Source organism: Oncorhynchus tshawytscha, linkage group LG25 (genome assembly GCF_018296145.1).
Source record: "Oncorhynchus tshawytscha isolate Ot180627B linkage group LG25, Otsh_v2.0, whole genome shotgun sequence".
NCBI lineage: Eukaryota > Metazoa > Chordata > Actinopteri > Salmoniformes > Salmonidae > Oncorhynchus > Oncorhynchus tshawytscha.
The window spans coordinates 25,031,162-25,047,569 of record NC_056453.1 but is presented as its reverse complement, the minus strand read 5'-3'; the positions used below and the strand labels follow the sequence as shown (position 1 = coordinate 25,047,569).

At 41.0% G+C, this 16,408-nt stretch overlaps 1 protein-coding gene across 1 annotated transcript; it reads left to right on the top strand.

The window, feature by feature from the left end:
- Positions 1-6,722: 6,722 nt before the first annotated feature.
- On the top strand, positions 6,723-14,871 carry si:ch211-152f22.4. Its single transcript, XM_024387303.2, has 4 exons — positions 6,723-7,062; positions 7,212-7,258; positions 10,815-10,916; positions 12,589-14,871. Exons 1-4 carry the CDS (start codon positions 6,872-6,874, stop codon positions 14,031-14,033), a joined length of 1,785 nt encoding a protein of 594 aa, XP_024243071.1. The 5' UTR covers positions 6,723-6,871; the 3' UTR covers positions 14,034-14,871.
- The last annotated feature ends 1,537 nt before the right edge of the window (positions 14,872-16,408 follow it).

Below are 16,408 nucleotides of genomic sequence, written 5' to 3'. Positions count from 1 at the left end.
TCACTCTGACAGAGCTCTAGAGTTCCTCTGTGGAGATGGTAGAAACTTCCAGAAGGACAACCATCTCTGCAGCACCATACTTTAGTTTATTTGGTAAATATTTTCTTAAATATTTCTTGAACTGCATTGTTGGCTTGTAAGTAAGCATTTCAAGGTAAGGTCTACACTTGTTGTATTCGGCGCATGTGACAAAGTTTAATTTGATTTTGACATGCTGGTAGAAATGAGGTAAAACGGATTTAAGTGTGCCTGTATTAAAGTCTCCGGCCATTAGGAGTGCACGTCTGGATGAGCATTTTCTTGTTTGCTTATGGTCTTATATAGCTTGTTGAGTGCGGTCTTAGTGCAAGCATCGGTTTGTGCTGGTAAATAGACGGCTACGAATAACACAGATGAAAACTCTCTTGGTAGATAGTGTGGTCTACAGCTTATCATGAGGTATTCTACCCCAGACGGGCAATACCTAGAGACTTCTTTAATATTAGAATTCTTTAATATCGCACACCAGCAGTTACAGTATTGACAAATAGACACACACACCAACACACCTCGTCTTACCAGACGTAGCTGCTCTATCCTGCCGATGCACGGAAAACCCAGCCAGCTCTATATTATCCATGTCGTTGTTCAGCCACAACTCGGTGAAACATAAGATATTACAGTTTCTAATGTCCCGTTTGTAGGATAGTCTCAACCGTAGAGCATGGAGTTTGTTTTCCAGTGATTGCACGTTGACCACTAAAACCGATGGTAATGTTGATATACTCACTCGCCTATAAATCCTAACAAGACACCCCAACCTTCTCTGTCGGTATCTCCGTCTTTTCTTCATGCTAATGACGGAGATTTGGGCCTGTTCTCCAGAAACCAGTATATCCTACGCGTCGGACTCTTTAAAGAAAACATCTTCAACCAGCTTGAGTTGAGTAATCGCTGTTCTGATGTCCAGAAGCTCTTTTCGGTCATAAGAGACGGCAGCAGCAACTTTAGGTACAAAATAAGTTTCAAACAATGCAAAAAAAATAACAAGATAGCACAGGTGATTAGGAACCTGTAAAAAGGCAGCCATCCCCTCCGGCGCCATTATGAGTTAAGTACTTCTCTGATGAGGAGACGATACTTCTCAAGTACTGGGGGAAATGCTTTCTCCCCACACATTTTTTTGGTGGCTGTTTAACATTCTAATGTTCAAAATTCTTATACACATTTCATCCGCCATGTGTTTTAATCTGTGGGGTGTCTGTGAATGGATTGGTGTTTTTAATTCACAGGATATCTTTTCATCTTTTGTTTAGTTTTTTTGTAATTCACAGTATCGCTTCCTTCTCTGTGTTTCTATCCAGTTTCCAGCACGTGACCCTCCCCCAAACACACCATGGATTACAATTTCCCCCTGCAGAACGACTCCCATTCATAAATCGACGTCTCTCACCTGCTGTATAGATCAGCACTGGGATTTCTGACAACAGAGCTCTGCACTCTGACAAAAAAACGAAACAAAAAAATGTCCGCCACGGCTGGTGTTTTCGGATACATTGTTCTTGGCGTACCTCAGGGGTATGTTTCAGAACTGTTTTTTTTCCCAAAGTGCTCCATTGAAAATCATTAATGTGTGGATGTTATCCTTTCTGTCACGCCCTGGTCTTAGCGTTTTGTGTTTATATATTTATTTTGGTCAGGCCAGGGTGTGACATGGGTTTATTTTGTGTTGTGTTTTTGTATTGGGGTTTTAGTAGGTATTGGGATTGTGGCTGAGTAGGGGTGTCTAGCATAGTCTATGGCTGCCTGAGGCGGTTCTCAATCAGAGTCAGGTGATTCTCGTTGTCTCTGATTGGGAACCATATTTAGGTAGCCTGGGTTTCACTGTGTGTTTGTGGGTGATTGTTCCTGTCTCAGTGTGTTTGTATTCACCAGATAGGTTGTTTAGGTTTTCACGGTCCGTTTTTGTATTTTGTCGTGTTTATTTATTTATTAAACATGTATCGAACTAACCACGCTGCATTTTGGTCCGACTCTCCTTCGACGGAAGAAAGCCGTAACACTTTCATTCAAATGTGCTCGGTTAGCTGAAAATGACTGTATATGGCTGGCTGCTAAGAACCAGAACACCTGTGTTGTAAGGGCCTCTTGAACCATTCCAGTAGATATACAAATGACTATATGTCTGCAGAAGGTTTCTCTGTCTGGATTGTAACAAATCAATGACTCTAACGACTATTGCCTCTTAGGCCATCACCCATCAAAATAGTTAAATGGTGTTTTGATTGCGATGCACTTCTCATTTCCTCCTTTTGGCTCAGCGGTACCTGTTACTCTCAGAGTAAATTGCATGTCACTTTGCTGAGGATAAAAAGACTGTTGTTCTCTTACTCTCCAGCTGATTGGGTGTATATTTGTTATTTGTTTAAGTGAATGAAAGGCCAAATATTCTGCATGTGAAACAGGGGTGTAGCAAAGCAACGCCCACTTACTTCCTACCATCCTGTATGGTCCAGTCCAGAGCAACACGTTCACGTGATTGGGTGATGAGAGAAACACACACACACACACACACAGCCAGGGAGTCATCATGGGAACGGTGGGATTAAGACGTGGGCCGATCAAAACAAACACAGGCTGGGCATGGAGCATCGCCAGGGGAACTGAAACAGACCACATCTACCTAACACTTACAGTGCCTATAGAAAGTCGACACCTCTTGAACCCTTTTCACATTTTAATGATCTAATACTAGAAGTTGAGTAATTGTTGAAACAATAAAGCAGAATCACATGAAGACCTTGGATTTGTCTGGCAGAGTGCCTGTTGCACTCCAAAAATAACAAGCTGGGTTTTCTACATGAGATGGAAAAAGGAATCTATTCAAATAAAAATAATTCTACACTAGCGAGCAAAGGCTGAAGCCGCTGGTTGCAGGCTGCTTAGAGCCATACAGAGCTAGAGTGTTTTTAGTCAACGACAGTGTGTGAGAAAAAAGATGGGGTAGTTTAGTGGGCTAGACTGTATTCACTCCCATGTACACACTAACACTTATCAATTGTTAAGACGTTGAATATCTTCCAGGTTGTTGTCAGTGTTACACTACCTCTACGTAAATTATTTCCCTAAGCCAAGGACACTAAATCCATTCAACTCTACTGCAAACCACAGGCTCCCTCTACTGTCAGAATCATAGAATATGGAAAACCCACAGAATGAGCAGGATTTCTTCACATAACAAGAGTCAGTGCCAAACCAAAAACATCCTCTGGTTGTTGGATCACTAAAAGTGAAATACATAATATACAGTACAGTAAAACACACCAATTCCTCTCCCAAGACATGTAATGCAGCATTTTTATCTGAGTTTGTCATTTTGATTGCTAGGTAGATTTACAAGTTAATAATTGCGGGGTTCTAAGCTGACGTATGGAATTGTTTTAAGATGGACATACCATGAATGATTTAGCTATTTTATTTAGAATTTTAGGATCCCTTTAGGTATAAAAGAAAAATACAATACAAATGTTTGATACAATATTGAGTTTGGCCTTTTGAATAACACACCCATAAATGGCACAAAAAGTCAGTAAAACAAAAATCATAAGGAATAAGGTTTTGAAGTGTCTGCCCTATATCTAGAAGATACAAGAAAGCTCAGGAAATAGATATATAGATATATATATTTGTTACACATATTTAACCCCTTTTTTAGATAGCACAAAACTGCCTCCATACTTCCATTTATTTTTTAACCGGTACAGGTTACCTTCAGACAAGTCCCGTGACACTTGTGGGGGTCACATTAATTTGTAGCCCAAACTGTTCGGACGCTATAAACACAAGTTGGCATATCAACGGTACCAACTTCAGATGAGTCCTGTGGGGCTTGTGGGGGTCGTAGAGCAAAACAAAGACCACCATCCTGTTCATGAGACTCTAATCTTTTTTTTGTAACTCAGGCTTCTCTCTTTTCACTTTGTCATTACAGGCCAGTAATATGGAGTGAATGTAATGTTACCGGCAATGACAGGGGAGTTTGTTAGGATCTAAAGAAATATGAATGGAGTAAAGACCATGTAAAAAGTTAGAGGAAAACTCACCTTAGTCTTCAGAAACCTAACACTGGGATAGGGTTTTATACATTTGTTTATGCCAAAGACACACCCGAATGGCTTTTCAAGAGATGTTGAATGTTCCTGAGGGGTCTAGTCTCAGTCCTGACTTAAATCTTTTTTTTTTTTTTAAGACAATGTTTGAATACTGCTGTCCATCAATGATTGCCAACCAAATGTTGACAAAAAAATGGATATAGGTTGTGCAAAGTTGGTAGAATCTTATTCCAAATGATTCACAGCTGTAATGGCTGCCAAAGGTACTTCCACCAAGTATTACCTCAGGGGGTGGAGGGTGGAGACTTATCCACCATTTCGCTACACCCGAATAACATCTGCTAAATATGTGTATGTGACCAATTTCAATTATGATATTTCAGAATATTTCATTCTTAATTTGTAAAATGTTCTATAACTTTCTTTTACTTTGAAAATGGAGAGTAGGTTGTGTAGGTAATAAATATAATTTAATACCTTTTTAGATTTTAAAGCAGCAAAATGTGAAAAAATAAAAGCTTATGGGGGTGTCGACTTTCTATAGGCCCTGTAAGTGTGAAGTACATGTGGTCTGTTTTAGTACCCCTGGCGACGCTCCAGACGGATTTACCAGCAAGTGTACTCGAAGCATGTGGGGACCAACTGGCAAGTGTCTTCACTGACATTTTCAACCTCTCCCTGACCGAGTCTGTAATACCACCATAGTCCCTGTGCCCAAGGAAGAGAAGGTAACCTGCCTTAATGATTACCTTTCCCACCTGGACAAAAGGAACACCTATGTGAGAATGTTATTCATTGTCTACAGCTCAGCGTTAAACACCATAGTGCTCACAAAGCTCATCACTAAACTAAGTACCCTGGGACTAAACACCTCCCTCTGCAACTGGATCCTGGACTTCCTGACGGGCCACCCCCAGGTGGTAAAGGTAGGCAACAACACATCTACCACGCTGATCCTCAACACTGGGGCCTCTCAAGGGTGCGTGCTTAGTTACCTCCTTTACTCCCTGTTCACCCACGACTGTGTGGCAAAACACGATTCCAACACCATCATTAAGTTTGCTGATGACACAACAGTGGTAGGCCTGATTACAGACAACAATGAGACAGCCTATAGGGAGGAGGTTGGAGACCTGGCAGTGTGGTTCCAGGATAACAACCTCTCCCTCAATGTCAGCAAGACAAAGGAGCTGATCGTGGACTACAGGAAAAGGCGGGCCGAACAGGCCCACATTAACATTGACGTGGCTGTAGTAGAGCGAGTCGAGAGTTTCAAGTTTCTTGATGTCCACATCACCAAACTATCATGGTCCAAACACACTAAGACAGTCGTGAAGAGGGCATGACAACACCTTTTCCCTCTCAAGAGACTTGGCATGGGTCCCCAGATCCTCAAAAAGTTCTACAGCTGCATCATCGAGAGCATCCTGACCGGTTGCATCACCGCCTGGTTTGGCAACTGCTCGGTATCTGACCATAACGTGCTACAGAAGGTAGTGCGTACGGCCCAGTACATCACTGGGGCCAAGCTTCCAGACATCCAGGACCTATATACTAGGCGGTGTCAGAGGAAAGCCCCAAAAACTGTCAAAGACTCCAGTCACCCAACTCATAGTCTGTTCTCTCTGCTACAGCACGGCAAGCGGTACAGGAGCACCAAGTCTAGGACCAAAAGGCTCCTTAACAGCTTCGTGGCGGCAGGTAGCCTAGTGGTTAGAGCGTTTGGCCAGTAACCGAACGGTTGCTGGATAGAATCCCCAAACCGACAAGGTAAAAATCTGTCATTCTGCCTCTGAGCAAGGCAGTTAATCCACTGTTCCCCGGGCGCCGTAGACATGGATGTCGATTATGGCAGTTTTTTTTAAACTTTAGTTTATTTGGTAAATATTTTCTTAACTATTTAACTCTTTCTTTAACTGCATTGTTGGTTAAGGGCTTCTATTTCACTGTAAGGTCTACTACACCTGTTGTATTCGGCGCATGTGAGCTTTGCTTTGCTACACCAGTTTCACATGCAGAACATATGCCCACCTCAGGCAACAGAGGAGAGGTTACACAGTAGACCCAAATCAAGGAGCCTAATATGACAAGAAACTGAACTGCTTACATCTGTCATCCAATCACAGTGGAAGGAAAAACATTTGTTTGTCACCGAAACGGTACGGATGATGCAAACAGACACATTGACGGTACAAGCTTCAGATGACTCCCGTGGGGCAAAACGGAGACAACCATCGCGTTTGTGATAGTCTCATCCTCCCATAAGGTGGTCATATTAGTTTGTATGTCAAACAATGCGGACACGGCTAGAGACATTTTCGTGAGAAGACCGATTTTCAGTATGTTTCATGGTCTAACAAACACTGCTGTAGCTCGGCTCCCTTCCACCGCAGATGCGGAGGGCAGTCATAGGCAGCGATATCTCTAGCTTAAACTGATGGATTGTGATGGTGTTTCTTTGTATTATGTTACTTAAATTGACGCACCGGTGCAACAATAAACTCTTAAGAGGTTTGTACAGGTGACGTTCAAATGACAGTCATGACAGATCCTGGAAACCATATTCCTTTCCTTTCAATATTCTAGTCTCTCATTATTCATAGGTAGACGTTTGACATGGCAAGGAGGTGGCTTTCATTTCACTAGAACAGAAACAGAAACTTAGACACGGGACATATAAAGACCTGTGTTCTAGGAAGCCATCACATTAAGGTTATTCCCTACTCTGGTTATTAAACAGCTCTGAACTTGTCAATCAAGTCAAGCACAAGCAGTCAAAAATGTATGCTAATTATAGTCCGGGCGAAGAAGTTAAATGTAGGATGATGGCCAGGATGATGAACTCGAACGATTCAGGATTGGAACGAGGATATGGAAACGACTACCAGATCACAAAGCGTACATACTTCCAACAGCCAGATTCCTATACTGACTCAGTGAGCACAGAGAGAACCCCACATGTGAGAAACAGGTGAGTCCACAAGGACAATTATTGGGTTGTCATTCTGTTGTTGACTAAGATTATACTTTTGAATGTATAACTGAAGGAGAATACTGATCTGACTTTTATATTATTATTAAAAAAGACTAAAACATAATTCCATTATCATGCTCCAACAGGAAGTGGAATGGGGGTTCCAAGACGTACCAGAAAAGACCTTATTCTCGTAAGACAACATTTAAAATCTATTACCAAATCAATGAGAAAACGTGTGCACTAACCCCATGTACACTGTTTATTTGTTTTGTAAAGGATGCAACAACAAATCCACTACAATCTAAAACATTCATCTGAAAACCGACCATGATATAGATTATGCAGTGCCTTCAGAAAGTGTTCACACCCACTGACTTTCTCAAACTTTTGTTGTGTTACAGCCTGGATTTAACATTTATTAAATTCAGATTTTTTTTGTCACTGACCTACAAACAGTACCTCATAATGTCAAATTGGTAGTATGTTTTTAGAAAATGTTACAAATTAATTAAAAATGAAAAGCTGAAATGTCTTGAGTCAATAGGTATTGTAAAAACTATTGGTTGCTAAATCCGGAGAAATGACGGACCATGTAAAAATCTGACTAAAAGGACCACGTAAAAACGGTTGGCTGGTGGTATGCTCTCACCAGTCTGAGTGGTCGGCTGTGAATGCCCTCACCCGCTATATACTTAGAACTGATTGGTTCTGATTGGTTAAGTCCTCACACACACACACACACACACAGACACACACACGTAGACACAGCTGTTTCCATTTGAAGATGTTTATAGGATTTTGGTCATCCGAATGACTTGGAAACTTATTGTTGTGGTTCTATAAAACAAAGATATGCACACATGTAAACAGTATTAGTTCAAAGTTATGACTATGCAATTTACATATCTGTACATGAATAAACGGCAAATGGCATAACACCTGTCTATAAAGGGCTATAAACACAGCATCCCGATAAACATCCATTTAAAACATTCACCTCTTGGAGAGAGAAACTAATTACTTGGATTGACAAAGGGTCAAGATTTATGACACCCTCTCTCTCCAGCCTTGTGTGAGAATCTTATCAGATCTGCCCTGGCGCAACAGGGTCATAAATGACTGCACATGAGCAAGCTCCAAGAAGTGTCTGGGATGACTCTAGAAGCTCGCCCATGGCAGCACAATAAAACACCTTAATAAAGGCCACTATGGAAAATGCTGTGGTAGCGTGTGGATGCAAAAGACAATGTTAACCAATACAACAATTAAACCACTTCTGGAAAAGTATCGCAACCAATAAAATAATAACACTTATGACAGTACAGAATTACATACAGTTGAAGTCGGAAGTTTACATACACCTTAGCCAACTACATTTAAACTCAGTTTTCACAATTCCTGACATTTAGTCCTAGTAATAATTCCCTATCTTAGGTCAGTTAGGATCATCACTTTATTTTAAGAATGTGAAATGTCAGAATAATAGTAGAGAGAATGATTTATTTAAACTTTTATTTATTTTATCACATTCCTAGTGGGTCAGAAGTTTACATACACTCAATTAGTATTTGGTAGCATTGCCTTTAAATTGTTTAACTTGGGTCAAAGTTTGTAGGCCTCCTTGCTCGCACACGTTTTTTCAAATCTGTCCACACATTTTCTATAGGATTGAGGTCAGGGCTTTGTGATGGCCAATCTCGAATACCTTGACTTTGTTGTCCTTAAGCCATTTTGCCACATTTTGGGGTCATTGTCCATTTGGAAGACCCATTTGCGACCAAGCTTTTACTTCCTGACTGATGTCTTGAGATGTTGCTTCAATATATCCACAATGTTCCTCCCTCATGATGCCATCTATTTTGTGAAGTGCATCAGTCATTTTATCATCAGTTTCTCTGAGCCAATCATCAGTCGTTTGTGTAAGTGCTCTGCTTGTTGATTGTCCTTCCCCATAACCGTGCTAAAAGTCTGTTTGTTTACTGTGAAATAGCATTGTATCTGGTCAAACCAGATCCAGCAGGTTTGCAAGCAGAGTAAAACAAAATTAACAAAACTGATGTATCTTTCAGGACCTATTCAGGCCGTCGGTAGATCCACCCGATACAAACATTAAATTAAATTATTGTGTACTCACTCCTGCCTGCTATATTGAACTATTTGCCGAAAACAATTAACCGATTCTCGGAAGACATTCGCTCTGCTAATCGTCAGCAGGAGGAGAACAATTAACTTTTTATCCTGAATACAAAGTATTTTGTTTGGGGTAAATGCAATACAACACATTACTGAGTTCCAATCCTCATATTTTCAAGTTTAGTGGTGGCTACATCATGTTATGGGTATGCTTGTAATCGTTAAGGACTGGTGAGTTTTTCAGAATAAAAAAATAAACGTAATGGAGCTAAGCACAAGCAAAATCCTATTGGAAAACCTGGTTCAGTCTGCTTTCCACAAGACACTGCAAGATTAATTCACCTTTCACCAGGATAATAACCTAACATGAATGGCCAAATAAACACGAGTTCCTTACCAAGAAGACAGCAAATGTTCCTGAAGGGCCGAGTAACAGTATTGACTGAAATTTGTTTCAGAATCTATGGCAAGACCTGAAAATGGGCCTCCCGAGCGGCGCAGTGGTCTAAGGAACTGCATCGCAGTGTTGCAGTGTTACTACGGGGTTTGATCCCAGGCTGTGCCATTACTGTCCGTGACTGCATAAGCGGCGCACAATTGGCCCAATGTCTTCCGGGTTAGGGAAGGGTTTGGCCAGAAGGGGGCTTTACTTGGCTCATCGCGCTCTAGCAACTCCTTGTGGCAGACCGGGTGCCTGCAGGCTGACTTCGGTCAAGTTGAACGTTGTTTCCTACGACACATTGGTTCTGAGTTAATAGAGCGGTTGTTAAGAAGCGGGGTTTGGCGGGTCACGTTTCGGAGGACGCATGACTTAACCTTTGCCTCTCCTGAGCCTGTTGGGGAGTTGCTGCGATGAGACAAGATCGTAATCACGAAATTGTGGGGTAAAAATTACAACAACAAAAACAGACCTGAAAAAGTTTGTCTAGCAATGATCAACAACCAACTTCACAGAGCTTGAAGAATTGAAAATAATAATGGGGAGATGTTGCACAATCCAGCTGTGGAAAGCTCTTACAGACTTACCCAGAAAGACTCACCAATACAATCGCTGACAAAGGTGACTCTACCATGTATTGACTCAGAGGTTGAATATTTATCTAATCAAGATATGTTAGTGTTTTATTTTTCATGATTTATTTGACAAATGTTAGACTTTCTCTTCCACTTTGACATTACAGAGTTATTTAACTAGGCAAGTCAGTTAGAACAAATTCTTAATTACAATGACAACCTAGGAACAGTGGGTTAACTGCCTTGTTCAGGGGCAGAACCAGATTTTTACCTTGTCAGCTCAGGGATTCAATCTAGCAACCTTTCGGTTACTGGCCCAACGCTCTAACCACTAAGGTACCTGACGCCCCAGGTAGCTTAGAATTGTTTTAGCTTAAATCTTATACTTATTTTTTATAATTAAATCCATTTTAATCCCAATTTGTAACATCAAGGGGTGTAAATACTTTCTGAAGGCAATGTATTTCAAGAACTGCACCATAAGCAGGTTTGATATGGTAAAGTGTACCTAAAAATGCAGGAAGTAATGGTACAAGAGTGGGGTTGGGAATTATGCTAACCTGAGATTTCAATGTACCTGAAAAACACCTTTAATGCAGGGAGGAATGGTTCCAGGAGTGCTTCATTAGAAGACACCATACAAAGAGGAAAAGAAAGGAATACATCTGCTCTGCATGACACAAGTTGCAGAACTACACAAGGTGAGAGAGTAAAGATTTGTCGCAAAATATACAGTACAGTTCAAACGTTTGGACACACCTACTCATTCAAGGGGTTTTCTTTTTTTCTTCTATTTTCTACATTGTAGAATAATAGTGAAGACATCAAAACTATGAAATAACACATATGGAATCATGTAGTAACCAAAAAAGTGTTAAACAAATCAAAATTGATTTAATATTTGAGATTCTTCAGAGTAGCCACCATTTGCCTTGATGACAGCTTTGCACACTCTTGGCATTCTCTCAACCAGCTTCATGAGTTAGTCACCTGGAATGCATTTCAATTAACAGTTGTGCCTTGTTAAAAGTTCATTTGTGGAACTCATTTCCTTCTTAATGCATTTGAGACAATCAATTGTGTTGGGACAAGGAAGGGGTGGTATACAGAATATAGCCCTATTTGGTAAAAGACCAATTCCATAATATGGCAAGAACTGCTCAAATAAGCAAAGAGAAACCACAGTCCATCATTATTTTAAGACATGAAGGTAAGTCAATGCAGAAAATCTCAAGAACATCAAGTGCAGTCGCAAACACCATCAAGCGCTATGATGAAACTGGCTCTCATGAGGACCACCACAGGAAAGGAAGACCCAGAGTTACCTCTACTGCAGAAGATAAGTTCAATAGAGTTAACTGCACCTCAGATTGCAGCCTAAATAAATGTTTCAGAGTTCAAGTAACAGACACATCTCAACATCAACTGTTCAGAGGAGACAGCATGAATCAGGCCTTCATGGTCGAATTGCTGCAAAGAAACCACTACTAAAGGATGCCAATAAGAAGAAGAGACTTGCTTGTACCAAGAAACACAGGCAATGGACATTAGACCAGTGAACATCTGTCCTTTAGTCTGATGAGTCCAAATTTGAGATTTTTGGATCCAACCGTCGTTTCTTTGTGAGACAGAGTAGGTGAACGGATGATCTCCGCATGTGTGGTTCCCACAGTGAAGCATGGAGGAGGAGGTGTGATGGTGTGGGGATGCTTTGCTGGTGATACTGTCAAGGATGTATTTAGAATTCAAGGCACACTTAACCAGCATGGCTACCACAGCATTTTGCAGCGATACGCCATCCCATCTGGTTTGCCCTTAGTGGGACTATAATTTGTTTTTCAACACGACAATGGCCCAACACACCTCCAGGTTGTGTAAGGGCTATTTGACCAAGATGGAGAGTGATGGAGTGCTGCATCAGATGACCTGGCCTCTACAATCACCCGAACTCAACCCAATTGAGATGGTTTGGGATGAGTTGGACCACAGAGTGAAGGAAAAACATCCAACAAGTGCTCAGCATATGTGGGAACTCCTTCAAGACTGTTGGAAAAGCATTCCGGGTGAAGCTGGTTGAGAGAATGCCAAGAGTGCAAAGCTGTCATCAAGGCAAAGGGTGGTTACTTTGAAGAATCTCAAATATAAAATATATTTTGATTTGTTTAACACTTTTTTGGTTGCTACATGATTCCATATTTGTTATTTCATAGTTTTGATGTCTTAACTATTATTTTTCAATGTAGAAAATAAGGGGGAAAAAAACTTGAATGAGTAGGTGTGTCCAAACTTTTGACTGGTACTGTACATTGTTGAAACACTTTATAATGTAGCTTCCACAATATCATACAAAATAATTATATTCATTTGACATAGGTGACACTTCAACAGCACACAAAATCCCAAGCTGTTTGTTAAAGATGATTGTGATTGACCTACAACCATTGTCCATTGTTGAAGACAAAGGTATCTGCGCTGTTATGAGGGCCATTGAGCCCACACCGGAAATTTCATCAGTGACATCCAAAGACCTACGCTTACAACTTCTTCAAATGTATAAAGAGACTAAAGAGATGGTGAAAAAAGAATTGGCTTCATCAGATGACATTTCGTTGACATCAGAATTGTGGGTTTCAAGAGCTGAAGTATCTTTTGTGACGGTGACCTGTCACTATCTAGGCAAAGACTGGCATCTGAAGTCCCATGTGTTAGAAACAGCCAATTTACCTGATGAACATACTCCAAAAAACATAGTGGACCAGATGCTGAAGACCGCAAAAACATGGGGCATTAAAGACAAAATCCATACCGTTGTCATGGAAGGAGGAACAACCATGAAGGACGAAGTCTCAAAAGCTGGATGGACACACATCTCTTGTCTTGCTTATACTTTGGACTTGGTGTTCAAGGACGTCCTAGAAAAATATCCTGGACTTAAAACTCTGCTGAAAAAGTCCCAGAATGTTGTGAGGTTCTTCCACTGTGACATCAAGGCAGAACAAAAACTCAAGGAGTACCAACTAAAGCAAAAGTTGCCTGAAAGTGTACTGATCCAGTCTGTTGGTAACGGTTGGCTCTCTTCACTCAGCATGCTGGAGCGATTTGTAGAACAGCACCAGGCCATTGCAGCTGTGCTCCTTCAGAGGCTTGAATACAACCTATGGCTTGCAGACGAAGACATAAAGACAATCAACGATGTCATAGCCTCACTTCAGCCTTTCAAAAAGGCAACAAAAGAAATGCCAAGAGCGGGATATGAATCCATATCATTTATCATTCCACTTATGAACAGATGTCAGAGAGACATCGAAAAGTTGGCACAAAACGGTAACGAGGTAGCATTCGGTCTGGCCAAAATGTGTGAATGGCATTTTTGCAATGTCAAGCTCAACCGCTGGCTTACAGTTAGCACAGTCCTGGATCCAAGATTCAAGAAGCTCCTACTCTCTGATGATAACAAAGTCCAGTTATCCAGAAGACAAATCCTCAAAGCAATGGATGACATCAGCACAAGTGCAGTGTCTGCTCCAGTTGGTTCTGGCAAACAATCACACTTTGATTGTGACTTTATGAGGTATGTCAAAGAGAGACCCATCACAATGTTTCAGAGCCCCCTGAAATGGTGGAGGGTCAACAAAGACTTAGTGGATCTAAAAAGGATTGCACATAAATACCTTGGCGTTGTTTGCACAGCAATACCACTGGAGAGAGTATTCGCCAAAGAAGAGAGCGATGTCTTCTGTAACAGGCGAAGCTGCTTAGAGACTGAAAATGTCAATATGGTACTATTTCTAAACAGCAACTGTTCTACAACAATGTAGCAACCCACTGGGGAAAAAACGAGTTGAATCAACGTTGTCGCCATGTCATTTCAACCCCAAAAAATCTAAGTGATGACGTTGAATCAAAGCGGAAAACTGATTGGATTTGCCAAAAGTAATAGACGTGGCATTTTATATATTTTTTTCACCCAATTTTTAACCTTAATCCAATGGCATGGTGAATGTGTTTGTTGATTTCACTTTAGTTGACAACTCAACCAAATGTCAATCAAAACAAGACTTTGAATTGACGTCTGTGCCCACTTGGAACACACCAATGACAAAAGTACTCTTTCAATTACAAAGCAACCTGATTATATATATATAAAATACTGTAACAATATGTGATGATCATGAGTTTATATAAACTACAAAGTAAACATAACTGTCAATTACCTAACACAGAATTATATTTAAAACATTACAACATAAACATTAGAACCTGATCAACCTTTAATCGAGAGAAAAAAACGATAACACTGAAAACACAGATTACGCCTGGCACCTGGTGGAAAAGATAACACTTTATGCCCCCTGGTGGAAAAGATAACACTTTATGCCACCTGGTGGAAAAGATAACACTTTATGCCACCTGGTGGAAAAGATAACACTTTATGCCCCCTGGTGGAAAAGATAACACTTTATGCCCCCTGGTGGAAAATATAACACTTTATGCCACCTGGTGGAAAGATAACACTTTATGCCCCCTGGTGGAAAAGATAACACTTTATGCCCCCTGGTGGAAAAGATAACACTTTATGCCCCCTGGTGGAAAAGATAACACTTTATGCCCCTGGTGGAAAAGATAACACTTTATGCCCCCTGGTGGAAAAGATAACACTTTATGCCCCTGGTGGAAAAGATAACACTTTATGCCCCCTGGTGGAAAAGATAACCTGGTGGAAAAGATAACACTTTATGCCCCCTGGTGGAAAAGATAACACTTTATGCCACCTGGTGCAAAGATAACACTTTATGCCCCCTGGTGGAAAAGATAACACTTTATGCCCCCTGGTGGAAAAGATAACACTTTATGCCCCCTGGTGGAAAAGATAACACTTTATGCCACCTGGTGGAAAAGATAACACTTTATGCCCCCTGGTGGAAAAGATAACACTTTATGCCCCCTGGTGGAAAAGATAACACTTTATGCCCCTGGTGGAAAAGATAACACTTTATGCCACCTGGTGGATAACACTTTATGCCCCTGGTGGAAAAGATAATGCCCCCTGGTGGAAAAGATAACTTTATGCCACCTGGTGGAAAAACACTATGATAACACTTTATGCCACCTGGTGGAAAAGATAACACTTTATGCCCCCTGGTGGAAAAGATAACCTTTATGCCACCTGGTGGAAAAGATAACTTTATGCCCCCTGGTGGAAAATATAACACTTTATGCCACCTGGTGGAAAAGATAACACTTTATGCCCCCTGGTGGAAAAGATAACACTTTATGCCCCCTGGTGGAAAAGATAACACTTTATGCCACCTGGTGGAAAAGATAACACTTTATGCCCCCTGGTGGAAAAGATAACACTTTATGCCACCTGGTGGAAAAGATAACACTTTATGCCCCCTGGTGGAAAAGATAACACTTTATGCCCCCTAGTGGAAAAGATAACCCCCCTGGTGGAAAAGATAACACTTTATGCCACCTGGTGGAAAAGATAACACTTTATGCCCCTGGTGGAAAAGATAACACTTTATGCCCCCTGGTGGAAAAGATAACACTTTATGCCACCTGGTGGAAAAGATAACACTTTATGCCACCTGGTGGAAAAGATAACACTTTATGCCACCTGGTGGAAAAGATAACACTTTATGCCCCCTGGTGGAAAAGATAACACTTTATGCCACCTGGTGGAAAAGATAACACTTTATGCCCCCTGGTGGAAAATATAACACTTTATGCCACCTGGTGGAAAAGATAACACTTTATGCCCCCTGGTGGAAAAGATAACACTTTATGCCCCCTGGTGGAAAAGATAACACTTTATGCCACCTGGTGGAAAAGATAACACTTTATGCCCCCTGGTGGAAAAGATAACACTTTATGCCCCCTGGTGGAAAAGATAACACTTTATGCCACCTGGTGGAAAAGATAACACTTTATGCCACCTGGTGGAAAAGATAACACTTTATGCCACCTGGTGGAAAAGATAACACTTTATGCCCCCTGGTGGAAAAGATAACACTTTATGCCCCCTGGTGGAAAATATAACACTTTTTCATGTGCAACAGGCAAGATACATTCTCTTTCAGTATGATACTGGATGAGAACAAAATGACAAAAAAGATAACTTTTTGGGGGGATAAGATGAGAGTCACAAGAGGTAGATGTTTAACGCAGCTCTTTTCAGTTTTACCTTGAG

What these genes read in the sequence shown, in the direction of transcription:
- si:ch211-152f22.4 (XM_024387303.2), top strand. Translation starts at nt 6,872, where the DNA reads ATGTATGCTAATTATAGTCCGGGCGAAGAAGTTAAATGTAGGATGATG. An exon ending in ACCCCACATGTGAGAAACAG is followed by an intron (nt 7,063 to 7,211) that starts GTGAGTCCACAA and finishes ATGCTCCAACAG; the next exon opens with GAAGTGGAATGGGGGTTCCA. An exon ending in AAGTTGCAGAACTACACAAG is followed by an intron (nt 10,917 to 12,588) that starts GTGAGAGAGTAA and finishes CATTTGACATAG; the next exon opens with GTGACACTTCAACAGCACAC.